This window comes from Lacerta agilis, chromosome 5 (assembly GCF_009819535.1).
Source record: "Lacerta agilis isolate rLacAgi1 chromosome 5, rLacAgi1.pri, whole genome shotgun sequence".
Lineage (NCBI taxonomy): Eukaryota > Metazoa > Chordata > Lepidosauria > Squamata > Lacertidae > Lacerta > Lacerta agilis.
The window spans coordinates 61,777,184-61,793,054 of NC_046316.1; the positions used below are offsets into that span (position 1 = coordinate 61,777,184).

Genomic DNA, 15,871 nt, shown 5'->3' on the forward strand with positions numbered 1-15,871 from the left:
CTGATCTGTCACTGAACTAAATACAGTTTCAAATTCAGGGTATGCAATATTTTAACAGTAAATACCACACTGCAGTTTTGTGGTGCTAAAAATATTATCAGGAAATTATTTGTAGCAATGTGACATTTTCAGTTACATGTCAAACTCAAGTAGCCCTTTGTCTTGGTTTAGGAAGAATGCAACATTTATCTTAAGCAAATTGTTTTATCTAGCAGGCTCAAGTTACTATTGCAAAGGCAGCACAAAACACCCTCACAGAGCTATGAAAGCCCCATGACACTCTGAATTATAATACAGTACAAATAAATTTAGATACAAGTTCAGTTTAGATCTCAAACAGAGCAGTGGTTTTCTGTTTAATGCTTCCCACTTAATGATTATGAAAATGTAGACTTCAGAGTATAAGATAAACAAATACTTTGAAATTGCTGCTGTGGATTTTTGATGCTATGACAGAACTGGCACATCAGGATCTTATAAAAAACTAGAGTTCAGGACTCCACTATACTCGCAATAGTCTCATTTATTTATTTATACCCATTTCTACATATGTGTACAAACCTGAGAAAACCCACCTAATTCATATAAGAGATATAAACGTATTCACAAGATTCAGGCCTTTCTTATAAATAACCACTTTCCCCCTAACAATTTTATTTATTACATTTATAAACAGTACTGTCTTTCTTCCATGGAACACAAGAATTATCCAGAGAGGGTCACTCAGCAGTCTATTATCTAAGCCAAACCTGCTTAGGTTTGATAACATAAAGTTACTGCATCATTTATGCACCTTCAAACTATATACTGGAAACTGTGGATAGGGAATGAGTGTCTCATATGTGGACACCCTGACCATGAAACTGGAGGAATAAGATCTGGAGGGAGTCCCAAAAATGGGCTTGATCCCTTAGGGATTTCTGTACAGAAATTCTGCATTTTTAAAAGTTCTCTGCAATTACGTCAAAAGCAGCAGGGAGTGAGGGTTGCACATGGATGTTGCCCTCATGTTGCCAGTGAATGTTGGCAGCAGAGACAGCTATTCAGTTATGACAAGTTATTGCCCATCAGAGTTTGGAATTAAGCTGAAGGAAAGCAAACGGCTTGTTTGCTTGTTTCCACTTCAACTAGGGGGCCTAAAACAACAGGAGTCTTGTGGGCCATTCAGAAAGCCTTTGTGCACTGTTTATGGCCCACAAGCCAGTGGTTCTCCACCCTGTCTTAAAGCCTGCCATGAAATTAGCCTGAGAAGCCCTGGACAATTGCAATGTGCAGCCTCCTTTTTATGGGAGGTATTTATGCTTAAAACGCTTTTGGGGTCAAATAAGGGGACGTGGAAGTCCACTTGTAAGATCCCAGTCAGGAATGGCTGAGGAGATCCAGGTGATGATATTTGATGGGAGATTTGTAATTAGTAGCTGAGGACCAAGAGGGTTTGTCTAACCTGGAGCCTACTAACAAAGTGAACATGAAAAGATAGATAACTGTTTTGGGCAACCATGCCAGAAAGAAACTAACTGCAGCCTGGATGCCACGAGTGAAGAACATATAGCCTCTCTTGCTCATGCACACCCTATGAAGGGCTTAAGGGAAGAGCCTACACCCCTACAGTGGGAAAGATCCCAAAGGCAAAACAGACTGGGAGCCCTATCTGCCTCAGGCTGCGATCATTGCTGGTTGAATCGTAACACGAATCTGTCATGCAACAGGTGTGGGCAGGGAGGCAATATCAGGCCCAAGGCCTCCAACCTCTTTGTCTGGCCCTCAGGACTCTTCCTAAGTCCACACACCCCTGCTGGCCCTGCTTGGCAGCTGCCTTAAGTAATTTTTGCCTGGCTGGAAGATGTCCTTGAACTCTGATAATGCTTCTTGCTCCCCTGGATGGTGGCCAGAGAGGGGCATGGGTGTAGAAATAAGCCTATTGCAGAAAGCTAAAAATTGAATTCATTATTCCCCACACTTTGCAACTGGCCCATGAGAAAGTTGCCTAGAGGATGTGACCCTTGGGGTGAAAAAGGTCTCCTACCCTTGACACAGAAACAGTGTTTTGCAATGCAGAGAGGGCCTTCATCTTTGGACTGAGGAGTGTAAGCCAAGAGCAGCTTCTCAAATATTCCCTGCTAGTTGGGTTGCCCATCTTCCTGCGGAAGGTCTTGGGGAAGTATCCCAGCCACCTGGAGGCGCTCTCCTTTTTCCTTGTTGACAGCAGTGCTGGAACCAGGCTTGCACCTACTTTTTGGCAGTTTGCATGTAGGGAGACGGTTCCATCTCACGGAAGTAGGAGCAAAGCACCTCCATATGCAGAGAGAAGAGCTTTGGCTGTGGACATGTTTTACATGCACAAATTCTTTTCCTTATTAGTAATTTGGAAACTAGTTAACTAAAGCCATGTACCCACTTTCAGACATATGGTGCTGTTAACAGGAACATTAAAAGGCAAGTCCTGGTGTTCCCTTTTGTGGCTTCATTCCCTTGGGAAAATGGTAGTACAAGCAGCGAGTGAGGTCACCCCATTTCCCATGAATATACATCCTAGTATGCTGCTGTGGCATCACATGGCTGTTCCATCTGTTTAGAAAGCACTGAATGGTTTAAACTGGATCCTCAAATAAGGGTACCTGCTTCTCTCTGAACCACAGCTGTGTCCATAGATGCCATCCAAATATGTGAATATTCCTGTGAAAGAAGTCTCCTATTCAACCCCATTTTTTACATGGATAAATATTTCAGCATTTTTGCCACCATCACAAAACCCCTGATTAGTATCCACTGATGCAGTGTTCTACTTGGGGGGTGAGGGTGGGAGTCTCGAAAATAATTGGAAATGTTACCTGAGAACTAGCCACAAGAACAGTGTACAGAGCCTTTAAATACATGCTTTGTTTCCACAAAGTGAACTAATCTCTAATACTAATCCCTTTAGTTACCTAGCATTCCTCCCCTTTCTTGTCTTATGTACTTTTGTTCTTTCCTCCATTCCTCATTATTGCAAACCGCATTCCAGCTGCCCAGGCCCATAGTTCTCACAATCTAGAGTCGGCCCTGCCATTAGGCAGTGAGGCAACCGCCTCAGGCAGCAGCTGCGGAGAGAAAGAACTGGCAGCCCCTTGGCTGTTGTGCCTATGCCCCCATCACCAGCAGCCTTTGCCTGCTTTGGAGGACACAGCTCTGTATGCCTCACACTCTGTCTTGAGGCCATGATCTAGCCAGCTGACAGATAATATGAAGGATGCTACCCCATCACAAGTGTTGAAGTAAGAGTCAACTCTCAATCAGGTCAGCTTCTGTATGTGGAATGGGGAGTCGGTGCCATCTTGTCCTTTGCCTCAGGAAGCAAAATCTAATGGGATGGCTTTGATTACCTAAGCTGGTTACCCTACTAAGGAAGCAGAGAAAGATGTGTAGTGGCTCACCCTCAATCATAACACAAACTTTTGCTGTGGGTTGGGCTTTCAGATAGAATGAGGGGATCTGTGTGGATTGATAACAAATTAAATGAGCATTAAAGCAGTGTGCTTGATGTGCTATGTTCTCAACTATGTCATGCATGATTCCAGTTTAGAAGACAGTAGTGGGGATATTTATCCTGCAAAATAACTGAAAAATTGTGAAGTTATGCTGCAGTAAGTGTGGTCTAGGTCATCCTAGTTGCAACCCTCATTTTTCAAGCTGTCACTATGGTCATAAATAGCACTTGAAACAGAATAATAAAACCATAGAATTGTAGAGTTGGAAGGGACCATGAGGACCATGGAGCCCAACCCCCTGCAATGCAGGAGGAGGAGGAGGAGGAGTTTGGATTTGCTATCCCGCTTTATCACTACCCTAAGGAGTTTCAAAGCGGTTAACCATCTCCTTTCCCTTCCTCCCCCACAACAAACACTGTGAGGTGAGTGAGGCTGAGAGACTTCAGAGAAGTGTGAGTAGCCCAAGGTCACCCAGCAGTTGCATGTGGAGGAGCGGAGACGCGAACTCAGTTCACCAGATTACGAGTCTACTGCTCTTAACCACTACACCACACTGGCTCTCTCAATTTTGCCCAGAGTGGGACTCCAACCCACGACCCTGAGATTAAGAGTCTCATGCTCTAATGATGGAGCTGAGTTCTTTCACTTATCACACCTAATACAACCCAACAAAAGTTACTACAGTTACGTTCCATTTATGTAATTAATAACTAATGCTTCAATATTATGACTACTTACCTAAAAACCAGCCTGAGATCAGCAGGACTTATTTCTGAATGAAAATGAATAGGATTGGGCTGGCATGTCTCACTCTGTTGCCTTGAATGGAACATCCAGGCCATTCCTATGTCCATGTACCAAAAGGCCTTATGCATTTGGCCCTAATCCCAAGTAAGTATGTATAAGACAATGAGTTGGATCCAGACGGTTAGCTGAACTTCACTTCCACTAAAATCAATGCAACGAGTCCCATTGCTATAAAAGCGAGTGAAGCTCAACTAACAGGCACTGCGATACAAACCCTCCTTGCACCAGGCTGGAAGGAGTTTGAATCCTAGCAGCCTCTGCTGGCCACCATCTGTGGGATGCCAAAGCCACTTCATTGGCTCAGGCAAGGGCAGACAGAGACCTTTTGGTGCCTCAGGCAAGACACACTGTCAACACCCACCCCCAAGCCAGGCCCTGGCATGGTGTGAAACTAGTGGCAACTCAGACGCTCTGAAGGAATGCCCCCTTTCACCGAGTCTTGGCAAAAAGAGGGTTTTCTGTGAGGCATTGGTGCTAATCTCACCACTGCTCTAGGGCTGGAAGACCAGCAGCAACACAGCCGCTCTGTGGGAATGCCTTTTGGATGAGTCTTGGTGAAATGGGGGTGTTCTGCGAGATGGTGTTGCTGCTCTCCATAGCTTTGGCTTTCAGCTGTGTCTTCAGCTTACCCAAAGTACACTTGGAAGCTGCCAGTGCAGAAGCTGGAGAGGGGTGGCTGCTGGAAGAAAAGAGGATAAGTGGTGGTGATAGTGGGGGAATCGGGATTTCCCATCCGCAGAGCATGCTGCCTGAGGTGGGCCACTTCAGGTCGCCTCACAGGTGTGCCGGCCATGGGCACAGGGCTTTCAAAGGGCAGCCCAAGCTCTGGGTCCTGCCCCACTGCCATCACAAAGTGACATCTGAGCCCAGCTGCTATGCCAATTAAAACAGTGGTAGGCAACCTAAGGCCCAGGGGCCGGATGCAGCCCAATTGCCTTCTCAATCCGGCCCGTGGACGGTCCAGGAATCAGCGTGTTTTTACATGAGTGTCCTTTTATTTAAAATGCATCTCTGGGTTACTTGTGGGGCATAGGAATTCGTTCATTTTCCTCCCTCAAAATATAGTCCGGCCCACCACATGGTCTGAGGGACAGTGGACTGGCTCACAGCTGGAAAAGGTTGCTGATCCCTGAGTTAAATGGTCCCAAAGCATTTTGCCTTCTCCCAATATCCCCACCTTCCACCCCAGCTGCCATGAGGTGCAGGGTGCACGTACAGCAGTGGCTCTGCTGCTCCAGTAAAAGCCTTGCTGTTCCCTGGGTAGAGTTTGGAATGGAGCTGGATACAATTCAGTCGTATTAGCCTTAGCTAGGTTTTGCAGGATTTGTGGCCAGTACATTTAAATTAGTCCCATTGGCTTTTGGGAGGACTTACTTTAATGCACTACATTCAAGGCTTCGGTTTCTCAGCTTCAGTGCTACTAACCTGAGCTCTAAATTCTTCTGCAAAGCTTGTGATCCGGGAAGGGGGGGGGGGAGAAGTGGCAGAACAAAGCTGACATGTTTAATCCCTTTGCATTCTTCTTTTCTTAAGACCGCACCATTGCAACTGCTATTATACTTTTGAGTATTTGTAGCAAAAAGTGGTCCTACGCGTAGTGGTTTGTTGGTAGCTGCAACCGAGTGTTTAGCTTCCAACATTCTGAAGATAAAACTCTTTCCCACTGGGAACATGCTTTGAAACTGTGATTGTATTCAATAAAAAGGCAATAGAAATATCCGCCGTAGTAATTATTGCAAGGTCCGTTTCAGTGCTGAACTGAGGCCAAGGAACAGATTCCTGTGTAAGAACTGAAACTGAGCAGAAAAGAACAGCGGGGCTCAGAAGGAACAGCAGCAGATTAGCTAAATTCCCCCATGGAAAGTTTCCCTCACTGAAGCCTGATTGTGCCAGCAATGGATAGAAATTTTCTGGGATTCCCAGCTCTGTGCCTATGGACAGCTCAAAACCTGGCGGTGGAAACTGGGCAGCGTTCAACTTCTCCTAATACATATGGCAACTAAGGCTGGCATACCATCCCCTTTGCTATCTGGCACTTAATGGTCTAGGCCAGCGTTCCCAAACTTTTTTTTCATAGACCACTTGCAAACTGCTGGGGATCTCAGTAGACTCCTTCATGAACTCCCCTTCCCCTACTTCAGTCCCAGCACCACTGTCAGAACCAGTGACATACTATGGAAGTCAAGGGCCCTGACCCAGGTGACTGAGTGGTGTCCCTTTAACTGGCAAAGTTTTAGGGAAAGATCAATAGACTGCACAAGCAGCATATCGTGACAATCATGGGGCCCAGGGTAATGCCTTGTTAGCTGCTCAATAAATTTGGCCCTGACCAGAATGGCCTCAATCTCTGCTCAGAAAAATAATAATTAAACAAATGCAGGACCACGTGCAGATATTCTGATTGTTCTGCAACCTCTCTGTGGATTACATGAAAGGGCCAACAGTGGCCTGTGGACCACAGTTTGACATATTATGCTCGAGGTATCGAAAGGTTGAAAAGTCATCTGCCATTGTTAGTCACTCAATATAAGGCTTGTGGCAGTTCAACTACATTAATCCAAATTTACATGCATTTAAACAGCACTTTTGGGGTGCATGTGTGTGTGTGTTTCCCAGCAGAAGTGAATAGAATCGTGGTTTGACACCAGCTCAGGATCAGAACTAGTCCGAATGAACTAGCACCTTTCTTCAGAAGTCCAGCCCAAATAATTTACTGCAACTAGGGATGGAAGGATCTGTCAGTGTTAGTTCTTTCAGTTACTAATTTTTCCAATCTTAAATTCAGTTTCCACATTTCTGCAGTAATTGATTTTTGTTGTTTAAAGAAACCTCATAAAAATTCATCAGCATTTTAGTAGAATTTCTCCCAAGAAAGGATTAATATGCACATTTTTGAAAACAATGTTATGCATTTTTGTACGCTATTCTTTATGAAGCTATTCATTTTTTTGCACATTTCCCCCCCAAAATATATGCTTTTTTGTAAACACTGGTAGGTTGGAGTAAGAGGATTCTGAGTAAACATTAGGAAGAGCTTTCTGACAGTAAGAGGTGTTTGATAGTGGAACGGACTCTCTTGGGAGGTTGTGGACTCTCCTTCACTGGAGTTTTTAAAGCAGAGGTTGGATGGCCATCTGTTTTTGATGCTTTAGTTGAGATTGCCGCATTTTGAAGGGGGGGGGGAGGTTGGACTAGATGACTTGGGGTCCTTTCCAACTCTATGATAAGGAAGAGGACAATTATTTTATACAGCTTTCAGAAGAGCAATCATATTAGTCTGTTGCAACAGAAAACAGCCAGTATTTTATCCAGTGGTATCTCTCTAATGACAGAAAGCTCTTTAATGCAGAGGAGGCTTCTGTCAGTAGAGGGAGGGGGGCGGTAAGAAGGAAATTTTCACATATACACCTTCTGCCCTGCTGTGACTCCCCAATCCTCTCCAGAGTTGGGGGACCCTTGAAAAGAGTGTGAGAAATGGTGTGTGGGGAGCTGTAGCGGATGCGGTGAATCTTATGGCCCCTGAAAGACTAACAGATTAATTGTAGCCTATGTTTTTGTGAATTACAGTCCACTGGAATTGGCATGAAAGCTTATGCTGCACTAAATCTGTTACTCTTAAAAGGTGCCACAAAACTCTTTTTTGTTGTTTAAAACGGTAAGTTTCAGGGCTACATGACAAATATTAAATAAGCCAGTACAGAACGTACAGTATTTATATATTAGCACAGTGGAAATTGCTCTCCTCGGTTTCTTTAGGAAGAGGTTCTTTATTTTTAATAATCTGCAGTACCACATTTGGAAAAACAAACATTCACGAGGAAAAAATGTGGAACAATGCTAACAGGTGACACTCGCAGCAGCTCCAAGAAGGTTCCCTGTCATCACCAAGGAAACCAAAGTTTGATTCCTAAAGGGATTTCCTTGGAGCCTGTCAGCCGGCAGAGTGGGTGGAATGTTGAATGTTAACACTCTGACATGTCTTGGGGCCAGCAAGTCATAAGATGGCTTGGCTTTGAGCTAATCTCAGCCACCTGCCACCATGAAAATGGCTTGATGTTCATAGACACAGCAAAGGATTTGATCAATCCCTGGGTGTGGTTCACACTCTGCTTCAAAACTTCTCTTTATAGCACAGTGTGATCTGGATGGCAGCAGAAATACCTGCCTCCTTCATTTGCAGAAGGGCATGTGATATATGGATCTGTGACATCATTGGCAGACAGCCGCCACCACCATGGATGCCACGGACTAAACAGGTATGGCTACAGCACGAGGCACCAGGAAGTACTTGACAGCAACTTTCAAACCCTGAGGGAGAATAAAACAACCTGGTCAGTGATGGAAATGCAGAGGTATTTCAATAATAAATGCTCCTATCTGGGCTGTGGAATTTTCCAATTTGTACAGCCTGAATATAAAACCTTACGGGGATCATGCAGGGATACTCTACCCAGAAAACCAAACAACAGAGAATGCCCTCATCAAATGTCCTAAATTAATTAGTTAAGCATCAGTGCCCTGGGTTTCAAGCATCTTAGAGAGAACAGCTGCCCCCACAGCAGGGTTTCCTCTTGGCTGCAGTCATTTGCTGTCTTGACTGTGCCTTCCAAGTCTTCAGGGTATGTGCTCCTTGGGTGGGGGGGAGACATTACTTCCTAGCACTGTCAGTCTGGGAGCTCTGGTTTCTCAGACCATGAATCAGATGAGCACCCTTACGCAGGAGATTGATAAATCCAGTGCTTGAGCTGCAACAATTCTGCTGAAGGCTGGTTCTGTGTTTGGTTGTCTGGGATCAGGGCACAATGTTCATTTCTGAATCATTTCACAGTGTGAAGTTTCTGGCTCATGTACGCTTGCCGTCTTCTCACTTCTTGATCCAGCTGCTCTTTCAGAGCATTCACCTGGGGAAACACATGTCAACAAATAGGGCTACGTTCATATAAACCACTATTCTGTTCTGTTCCACTATTTAAACTACTATTCTTATCTCTGGCTCACCCTGTCTGGGCACCATGGCAAACTGCTTATGGTGTCCAGAGCTTATGGTGCTGCCTAGAGAGATAGCAGAAGCCTGTTCACCTCTGTCCACTTGCTGGCCTTCTCTTTCTGGGTGCTAGGAAGCTAGCATAAAGCTAGCATAAACATGTAGTTTTGACCTCAAGATTGGAAAGTTCATACTATGTTCTTTTTCTTAGGGCTACAGCATGACTCAGAAAAATATCCACAATTATTATTACCAAGGTTTATTAAATTGAAGCAGGAGAAGTGTCTGGTGCTCTTATTGTCCTCATGATGAGAAGGCCTTGTGTTGTGTTGTGTAGATTAAATCTGATCTCTCCCCACCTCCTCCACTTCTCTTGCAGTCCTACTTAACCTCCCTCCTCTAGCTGTTATACTGTCAAATCTGAAGGGCTAGTTTACACACTGTATGGCAGCAAATGTGTTTTGATATCATTTACGCAGTCCATCAATCCCAGCCTCTCTGGCACTTGCATGATGCAGGTAGCTGAACACACGTTTGTCAAGTCGATTCTTTCACAACTTAGAAAAGCAGTGTGTGAAATGGCTCCATAATGGTACCCCTTATCTGGTTTAGGGGTTAAGCAACCAGCCAGCTTCTCTTTCTCCAGGGCAGAGAAAACAACGCACCACTGCATCATATCCCAGATTCACAAGCAATATAAGCTGTTTAGTCCTCACAGGTTAGCTTATGCTCTATGGATGTTTGCTGTTCAACACTAGCAATTACCTCTTGGACTCTAGTGCATTCTGCGCTAGAGAGCCAGAAAGCATTTTGGAGGAGGAATCCATAAACAATGGTGCATTCTTCTCTTTCCTCCATGTCCTCACCCTTTTGACTTCAAAAACGCCCATGCTCCCAGTTCTTCCCCCTACTTCCAACCATCACCCCAGTTCTCACCTCAAAACTCCAAATATCATTACAAAATTTTGCAAGACCCTTTTGATTTGCACAATAATTCTGGTCACAGAACCTGGGCATCACTGGGGAATTTGGATATGAACAGAAATATCCAGTCTAGTTCTCCACTCTACCTGCTCCTCCAAGCTCTTCACTCTCTGCCGGTGAGTCCTCTCTCGTGACTCCAGCTTACGTTCGGACTGGAGCTGTGCGCTGTGAAGCCTCTCTGTTTCCAACTCCATGTCTAGCTGATGACGGGATGTTAGAGCCATCAGTTGTTGAGCATGTGTTCGTTCCAGCTCTGCAATCTTGGCCTAGAATGAGTACACAGAATATGGTCCAGCTCATGAGGTTGTGATCCTGACACCCACTGAATACTTTTGCTTTAGTCAAATGATACCCTGGAGCTCTTAGATCTGTTTTCTCTCATTGCAAGACTAGGAAGAAAGGGCCCATACAAGGAGACCAACATAATCGGCCCTTTTAGGATCAGTCCAGTACATAGGTAGATGCTGGAACATGCTCTCAGGCCTATGGTCCCAGTGCATTTTAAGCTCAGGTGGAAAACTGCTGTTAGGGCGAAGGGGCACAATTAAGAACCTGCTCAGCTGCCCTCCTCTCCCCATCCCTTTAGTCTCCACAATATGTGTAACCTATCACTAGGTAGCACCCACAGCACCCACTCTCTTTCATGTTTTTCATATCACCCTGCTCAGCCTCAGCATGTGCCTTCTCACGCCTCATGTCCCTTCAGACCAGATGCTTTCATGTCCTCCTGCCTTCCCCCTTCCAGGTTCAGTAAGTCCTTGCTGACCTGCAGGTGTTCATTTTGCCTCAGGGTATCCTCCAATTCCTGTTGCAGGCTGTTCAGGGACCGGTCCAGTTGTTCCCTCATGTGACTCAACCTAAATGTGTCATCTTCCTTCCTGAATTTCTCATGCTCTGCCTGCAGAGGAGACACCACAATCCCTTATCAAGTAACTGGCACAGCTCAGATACTGCCATTACATGCTTTATTTTCTTCCCACACCTGGGGAAAATCTGGGGAAAATCCTGACAAGTTTGTAGGTGCTAAAGTTTGTGAAGAAGAGGGCAACCACTGGGCTGAAACCATCAAAATTCCTTGAAGAGACCGGGATGTAATTAAGTGCCACAATACTTATTCAGTTTGGCACTTGCAAAAACTGCACAGTTAGCTCCAGGTCAGACACAACTGCAGAATCATGTTTTGTTTTCTCTTTTTTTCTAAAATTAGTCCCCAGTACACAACATCGTGAATTTGTCCTGCGAGTTTAAAAGTCGCACTTGACACTGCAGATTTGGTGTTAATGTGGAGAGTGTTGGTGTTGACCTTTTAAAGCCCTAAACAGCCTCGGCCCAGTAGGCTATACCTGAAGGAGCGTCTCCACCCCCATCGTTCTGCCCAGACACTGAGGTCCAACGCCGATGGCCTTCTGGTGATTCCCTCACTGCGAGAAGCAAAGCTACAGGGAACCAGGCAGAGGGCCTTCTCGGTAGTGGCGCCCGCCCTGTGGAACGCCCTCCCATCTCATGTCAAAAACAACCACCTTACATTCAGAAGGCATCTGAAGGCAGCACTGTTCAGGGAAGCTTTTAATGTGTGATATTTTCCATGTATTTTAATCTCTGTTGGAAGCCGCCCACAGTGGCTGGGGAAACCCGGCCAGATGGGCGGGGTACTACTACTACTACTACTACTACTACTACTACTACTACTTATTATTATTATTATTATTATTATTATTATTATTATTATTATTATTATTATCTCCAGATAAAACTAATTATAGTAAAGGAAGAATGACTTCCCAGGAAAATGCCAAAAGAACAGCCAGAAATGAGAAAGAATGATGACGAGGGGAACTAAATGAAAATCAAAAGTGATTCTTAGAAAGTGACTCCAAGGAACCATGCTGGAGGTCACGATGAGGCAAATTAGTGAAGATGCCTTCACCAACTTCATTAGGAACTGGGGTGGGGCGGGGCTGTGAAGTGGTTATTCAGGACTGTAGGGTTAAAAAAGGGAGAAAGAGAATAAGGCCGGCCTTATATATTTTGCTGCCCGAGGCAAAGGACAAGATAGCCATCCTGTTCTATGTACAGAAGCCAAGTGGGCTGACAGTTGAATCTTACTTCAATATTGGTGATGGATCAGGGCAGAGCATTCTGTCCTCCACCAAGTCACTTCTCCCAGCATCTGCTGCCTGAGGTGCCCACATCACTGTGAATAATGGCCAGGCCAGGCCGGGAAGAGTCATTGTCAGAAAGATTAATGGAGGGCACATTCAGTCTGTAGTCCTGTGAAAACTTTCCTGCCACACTGAATGCTGGGAGACTTGCCTCTTGCATGAGTAAACATGCACAGGGCCAGCCTATCTGTGGGCGTGAATGGGATGGATAACTGGATACAGGTATGATGGAAGAGATGATCTACTTAAGTGAGCAGGCAAGATACCAAAATGATTAATGATTCAAGTTTGGTGAAGGAAAGCAGCACAAAAAGAAATGTCCTATGCAAAGATAGAGATGCTGGCGGTACATGGATAAGAAAGGATACATTAGCCTTCTACAACCCACTGCCCCTGCCTGAATGTTTGAGACTACAGCTCCAACAATGGCTGACCACACTGGCTGGGACTGAAGGGAACAGTGGTCCCTTCATCCTATTAACCCCATGGAAGTGGCTCATATAAACCCCAAGGTTATTGTATACAAAAGAAATGTAGGATGGGGGAGAAATCTGATTCAGTTCACACTTAAAGCTGTATTTATCAGATTCACACCTTTTGAAACTGTATGAGAACCAAAACATAACCATCCTTCAAAAATTTTACTTATCCAAATTTTGTGATGCAGGTATCCCGTCCAATAAAATAAAATAAATTGTGAAAATGCACATACAGTGGAACCTTGGTTTTCGAGCATCTCGGAAGCTGAACAATTTGGAACCCGAACACTGAAAACCTGGAAGTAATTGCTTCCGTTTTCGAAAGTGCCTCGGAAGTCGAATGGTCTTCTGGAACGGATTATGTTCGAAAACCGAGGTTCCACTGTATTAGGAGAAACTGCTTCCAAAAATCAGCACAATAGAAATGTTGGGAGGTTACAGCATTTTATGAAAGAAAGCAGAAACACATGAACATTGGATTTAAGCCCACATCCTTGTACTTCTTCAGGGATGATGACAGAACTGTCTAGCGTGAAACATTACAATTGCTGGGTCAGGCAAAGCATCCATATAGTCCAACATTCTGCCTCCAACAGGTTACTGCAAAACTCACAAGCAGCAGCAAAACTCACAGAGTCCAATAGAGAGTCTTCCATCCTCTGTGGGCTTGCTGCAGCACCTGTTAATCAGAGATACTTTGCGGCAGAATCGCATGGTTGCATTTACAGCTGCCATGGTCCATAGCACTGCCTGCATGAATTTCCCTAATTCTTTTAAAAATCACCTAAGCTAGACACTTTGCTGAAGGCTTATGAAGCTCATAGATTTTAACTGTGGATGTAACACAAATGGAGGAAGGTAACACCTAATGTCAGTTATACAGTCACAGGTAGGTAGCTGTGTTGGTCTGCCATAGTCAAAACAAATAAAAAAATAAAAAAATCCTTCCAGTAGCACCTTAGAGACCAACTAAGTTTGTTCTTGGTATGAGCTTTCGTGTGCATGCACACTATCTGAAGAAGTGTGCATGCACACAAAAGTTCACACCAAGAACAAACTTAGTTGGTCTCTAAGGTGCTACTGGAAGGATTTTTTTTATTTTTTATTTTGTCAGTTATACAGTACTTCTTTGCCAGCTTCTAGGTTCTTTCTTCTTCTTCTTCTTCTTTGGCGATCACTCATAGCCGAGTAAGATGGTCTTCCATAAACACAGTTTTAACAATGAGTCTGTAAGTGACTGCGGAGGCCAATTCTGGATCCACATGTCCTTCCACAGTGGGGACATTGGTTTCTGGGTGGGAGTTGATCATGGTGTGGATTTGCCAAGTGTGCCTTCCTCTTAGCATGTTTCACCCTTGCGTCCTGAGTTCGAGTGTCTTTACATGCTAGCTGGCCTTAAGTACACCACCAATGGCTCCGAAGGTGCCACCCCTTCCTTTTTAAAAAAATATGGGTTAAGGAAAAGCATGGCAAATCTAGCCTGTCCCATTCCCACCCACCCTCCTACTCCACCACATTTCTTTAGCTGTCTAACCATTTTGGATAGAATTGAGATCCAGATCCAAAAAGAGCAAACTATAATGCTGGAAGAAGCAAGGCTCCCCCCCCTATGGGGAGGGGAAAGAGAGGGGCAGAACTGAATCGCGGGTGGGAAGAGTTAGTGGCATTGTGTAGAGGGAGAAAGCTTCCCAATAACTGTTGGGGTGATGGGATATTCTATTCCTTTAAAACTCCATGCAAAACTTACCAGAAGAAAACATTAAATTGGGGGGGGGGGGCAGTGGAGAGAGAGAGAGAGAGAGAGAGAGAGAGAGAGAGAGAGAGAAGCAAAATCCAGAATAAATAAACGGCCACATCCGGATTTCCCCTCTGGAGACATCAATAAAGAGTTTTATGAGCTTGATATGAATTACCCTCCCTGGCCATTTACAGCTGATCTTCTGGAACTCATTAACTAGCTTCTCCCCTTCCTCCAACCCAGGGAAAGGGGTTGTGCATGGGGGAATTCAGGGGCACGGCACACAAGGCTATTTTATGCTTGCAGAGATAAATGCTTGTAATGCTGTTTTGCCATAACAGAAAAACATCATATTCGTCACCCTCTTCATTTCTACAGCTAGAAAAATCCATTAAAGATGAACAATAAATAACTTGTAGAAAATGCCAAGCCTGGCCCTTCCTAACACTTGGGCCTGGCAAGGACATTCTTTAACCCTTCCTAGGGAAGATGACATCTGGTGGAGATGGCACATCCCCATTAGCTGAGGCACTGCAGTACAATTTTAATACAAACCATACACATACCCAGGGGTTATATAATAAGCTACAGATATCTGGAATGGTCAACAATGTAGTATAGTATCTCACAGCTGATGGATCAAAATATTAACTTGAATAAGCAATACCTTGGATATCTTCTTTCTTTTTATCTTTACACTATTTTAAGAATAGCAGTAAGGGATACCCATTGTATTTTATTATGGGCATATAAGGTAAATTACTAGAAAATTGGGTTTCCAAAAAAGAAAAGGAAGAAGAAATAAAAGATAGGAAGGCAGTTCAGGATGAGGAACTGGGCAAATAAACAGACGCAGTTGCAAACATGAAACTTTATACCACACAGAAGGCACTTCTGGTGCTGAAAGATAAAAACTTGCCCGAAGTCACACAACATAGTTGCGGCTGACACAGAATTTAAATCCAAGCCCACAGGATCACAGCTCAACCCTCTATTCTACTGGACCACACTGGCTCCAACATTAAACAACGATAAGGCCAACAACTTTGGTGAAGTCTCCCTCCAGAAAGCTCATCAACTTTGGTCAATCCACTGCCAGTGTTTTTATAGTGGGAGTAGATCGCAGTCTCTTGGGAGTTGGAGATGCCTGTGCTATGGCAATTGTTCCATCAGAACAAGCACTTCACGGGAACAATCTTCCCTCTCCTTACCATTTGTGCTGTTCTGGAGGTTCTTGTTATTTATATCTG

At 44.4% G+C, this 15,871-nt stretch overlaps 1 protein-coding gene across 1 annotated transcript in view; it reads right to left on the reverse strand.

The window, feature by feature from the left end:
• Window positions 1–8,020: 8,020 nt before the first annotated feature.
• The window catches only part of CROCC2 (ciliary rootlet coiled-coil, rootletin family member 2), an 87,611-nt gene continuing 79,760 nt past the window's right edge, over window positions 8,021–15,871 (reverse strand). The window contains exons 33-35 of the mRNA XM_033150206.1: window positions 11,009–11,140; window positions 10,329–10,508; window positions 8,021–9,175 (exon numbers count right to left, since the gene is read on the reverse strand). Of these exons, the coding sequence (XP_033006097.1) occupies window positions 9,092–9,175; window positions 10,329–10,508; window positions 11,009–11,140 (396 nt within the window). The 3' untranslated portion in view covers window positions 8,021–9,091. The remainder of the gene's footprint in view (window positions 9,176–10,328; window positions 10,509–11,008; window positions 11,141–15,871) is intronic.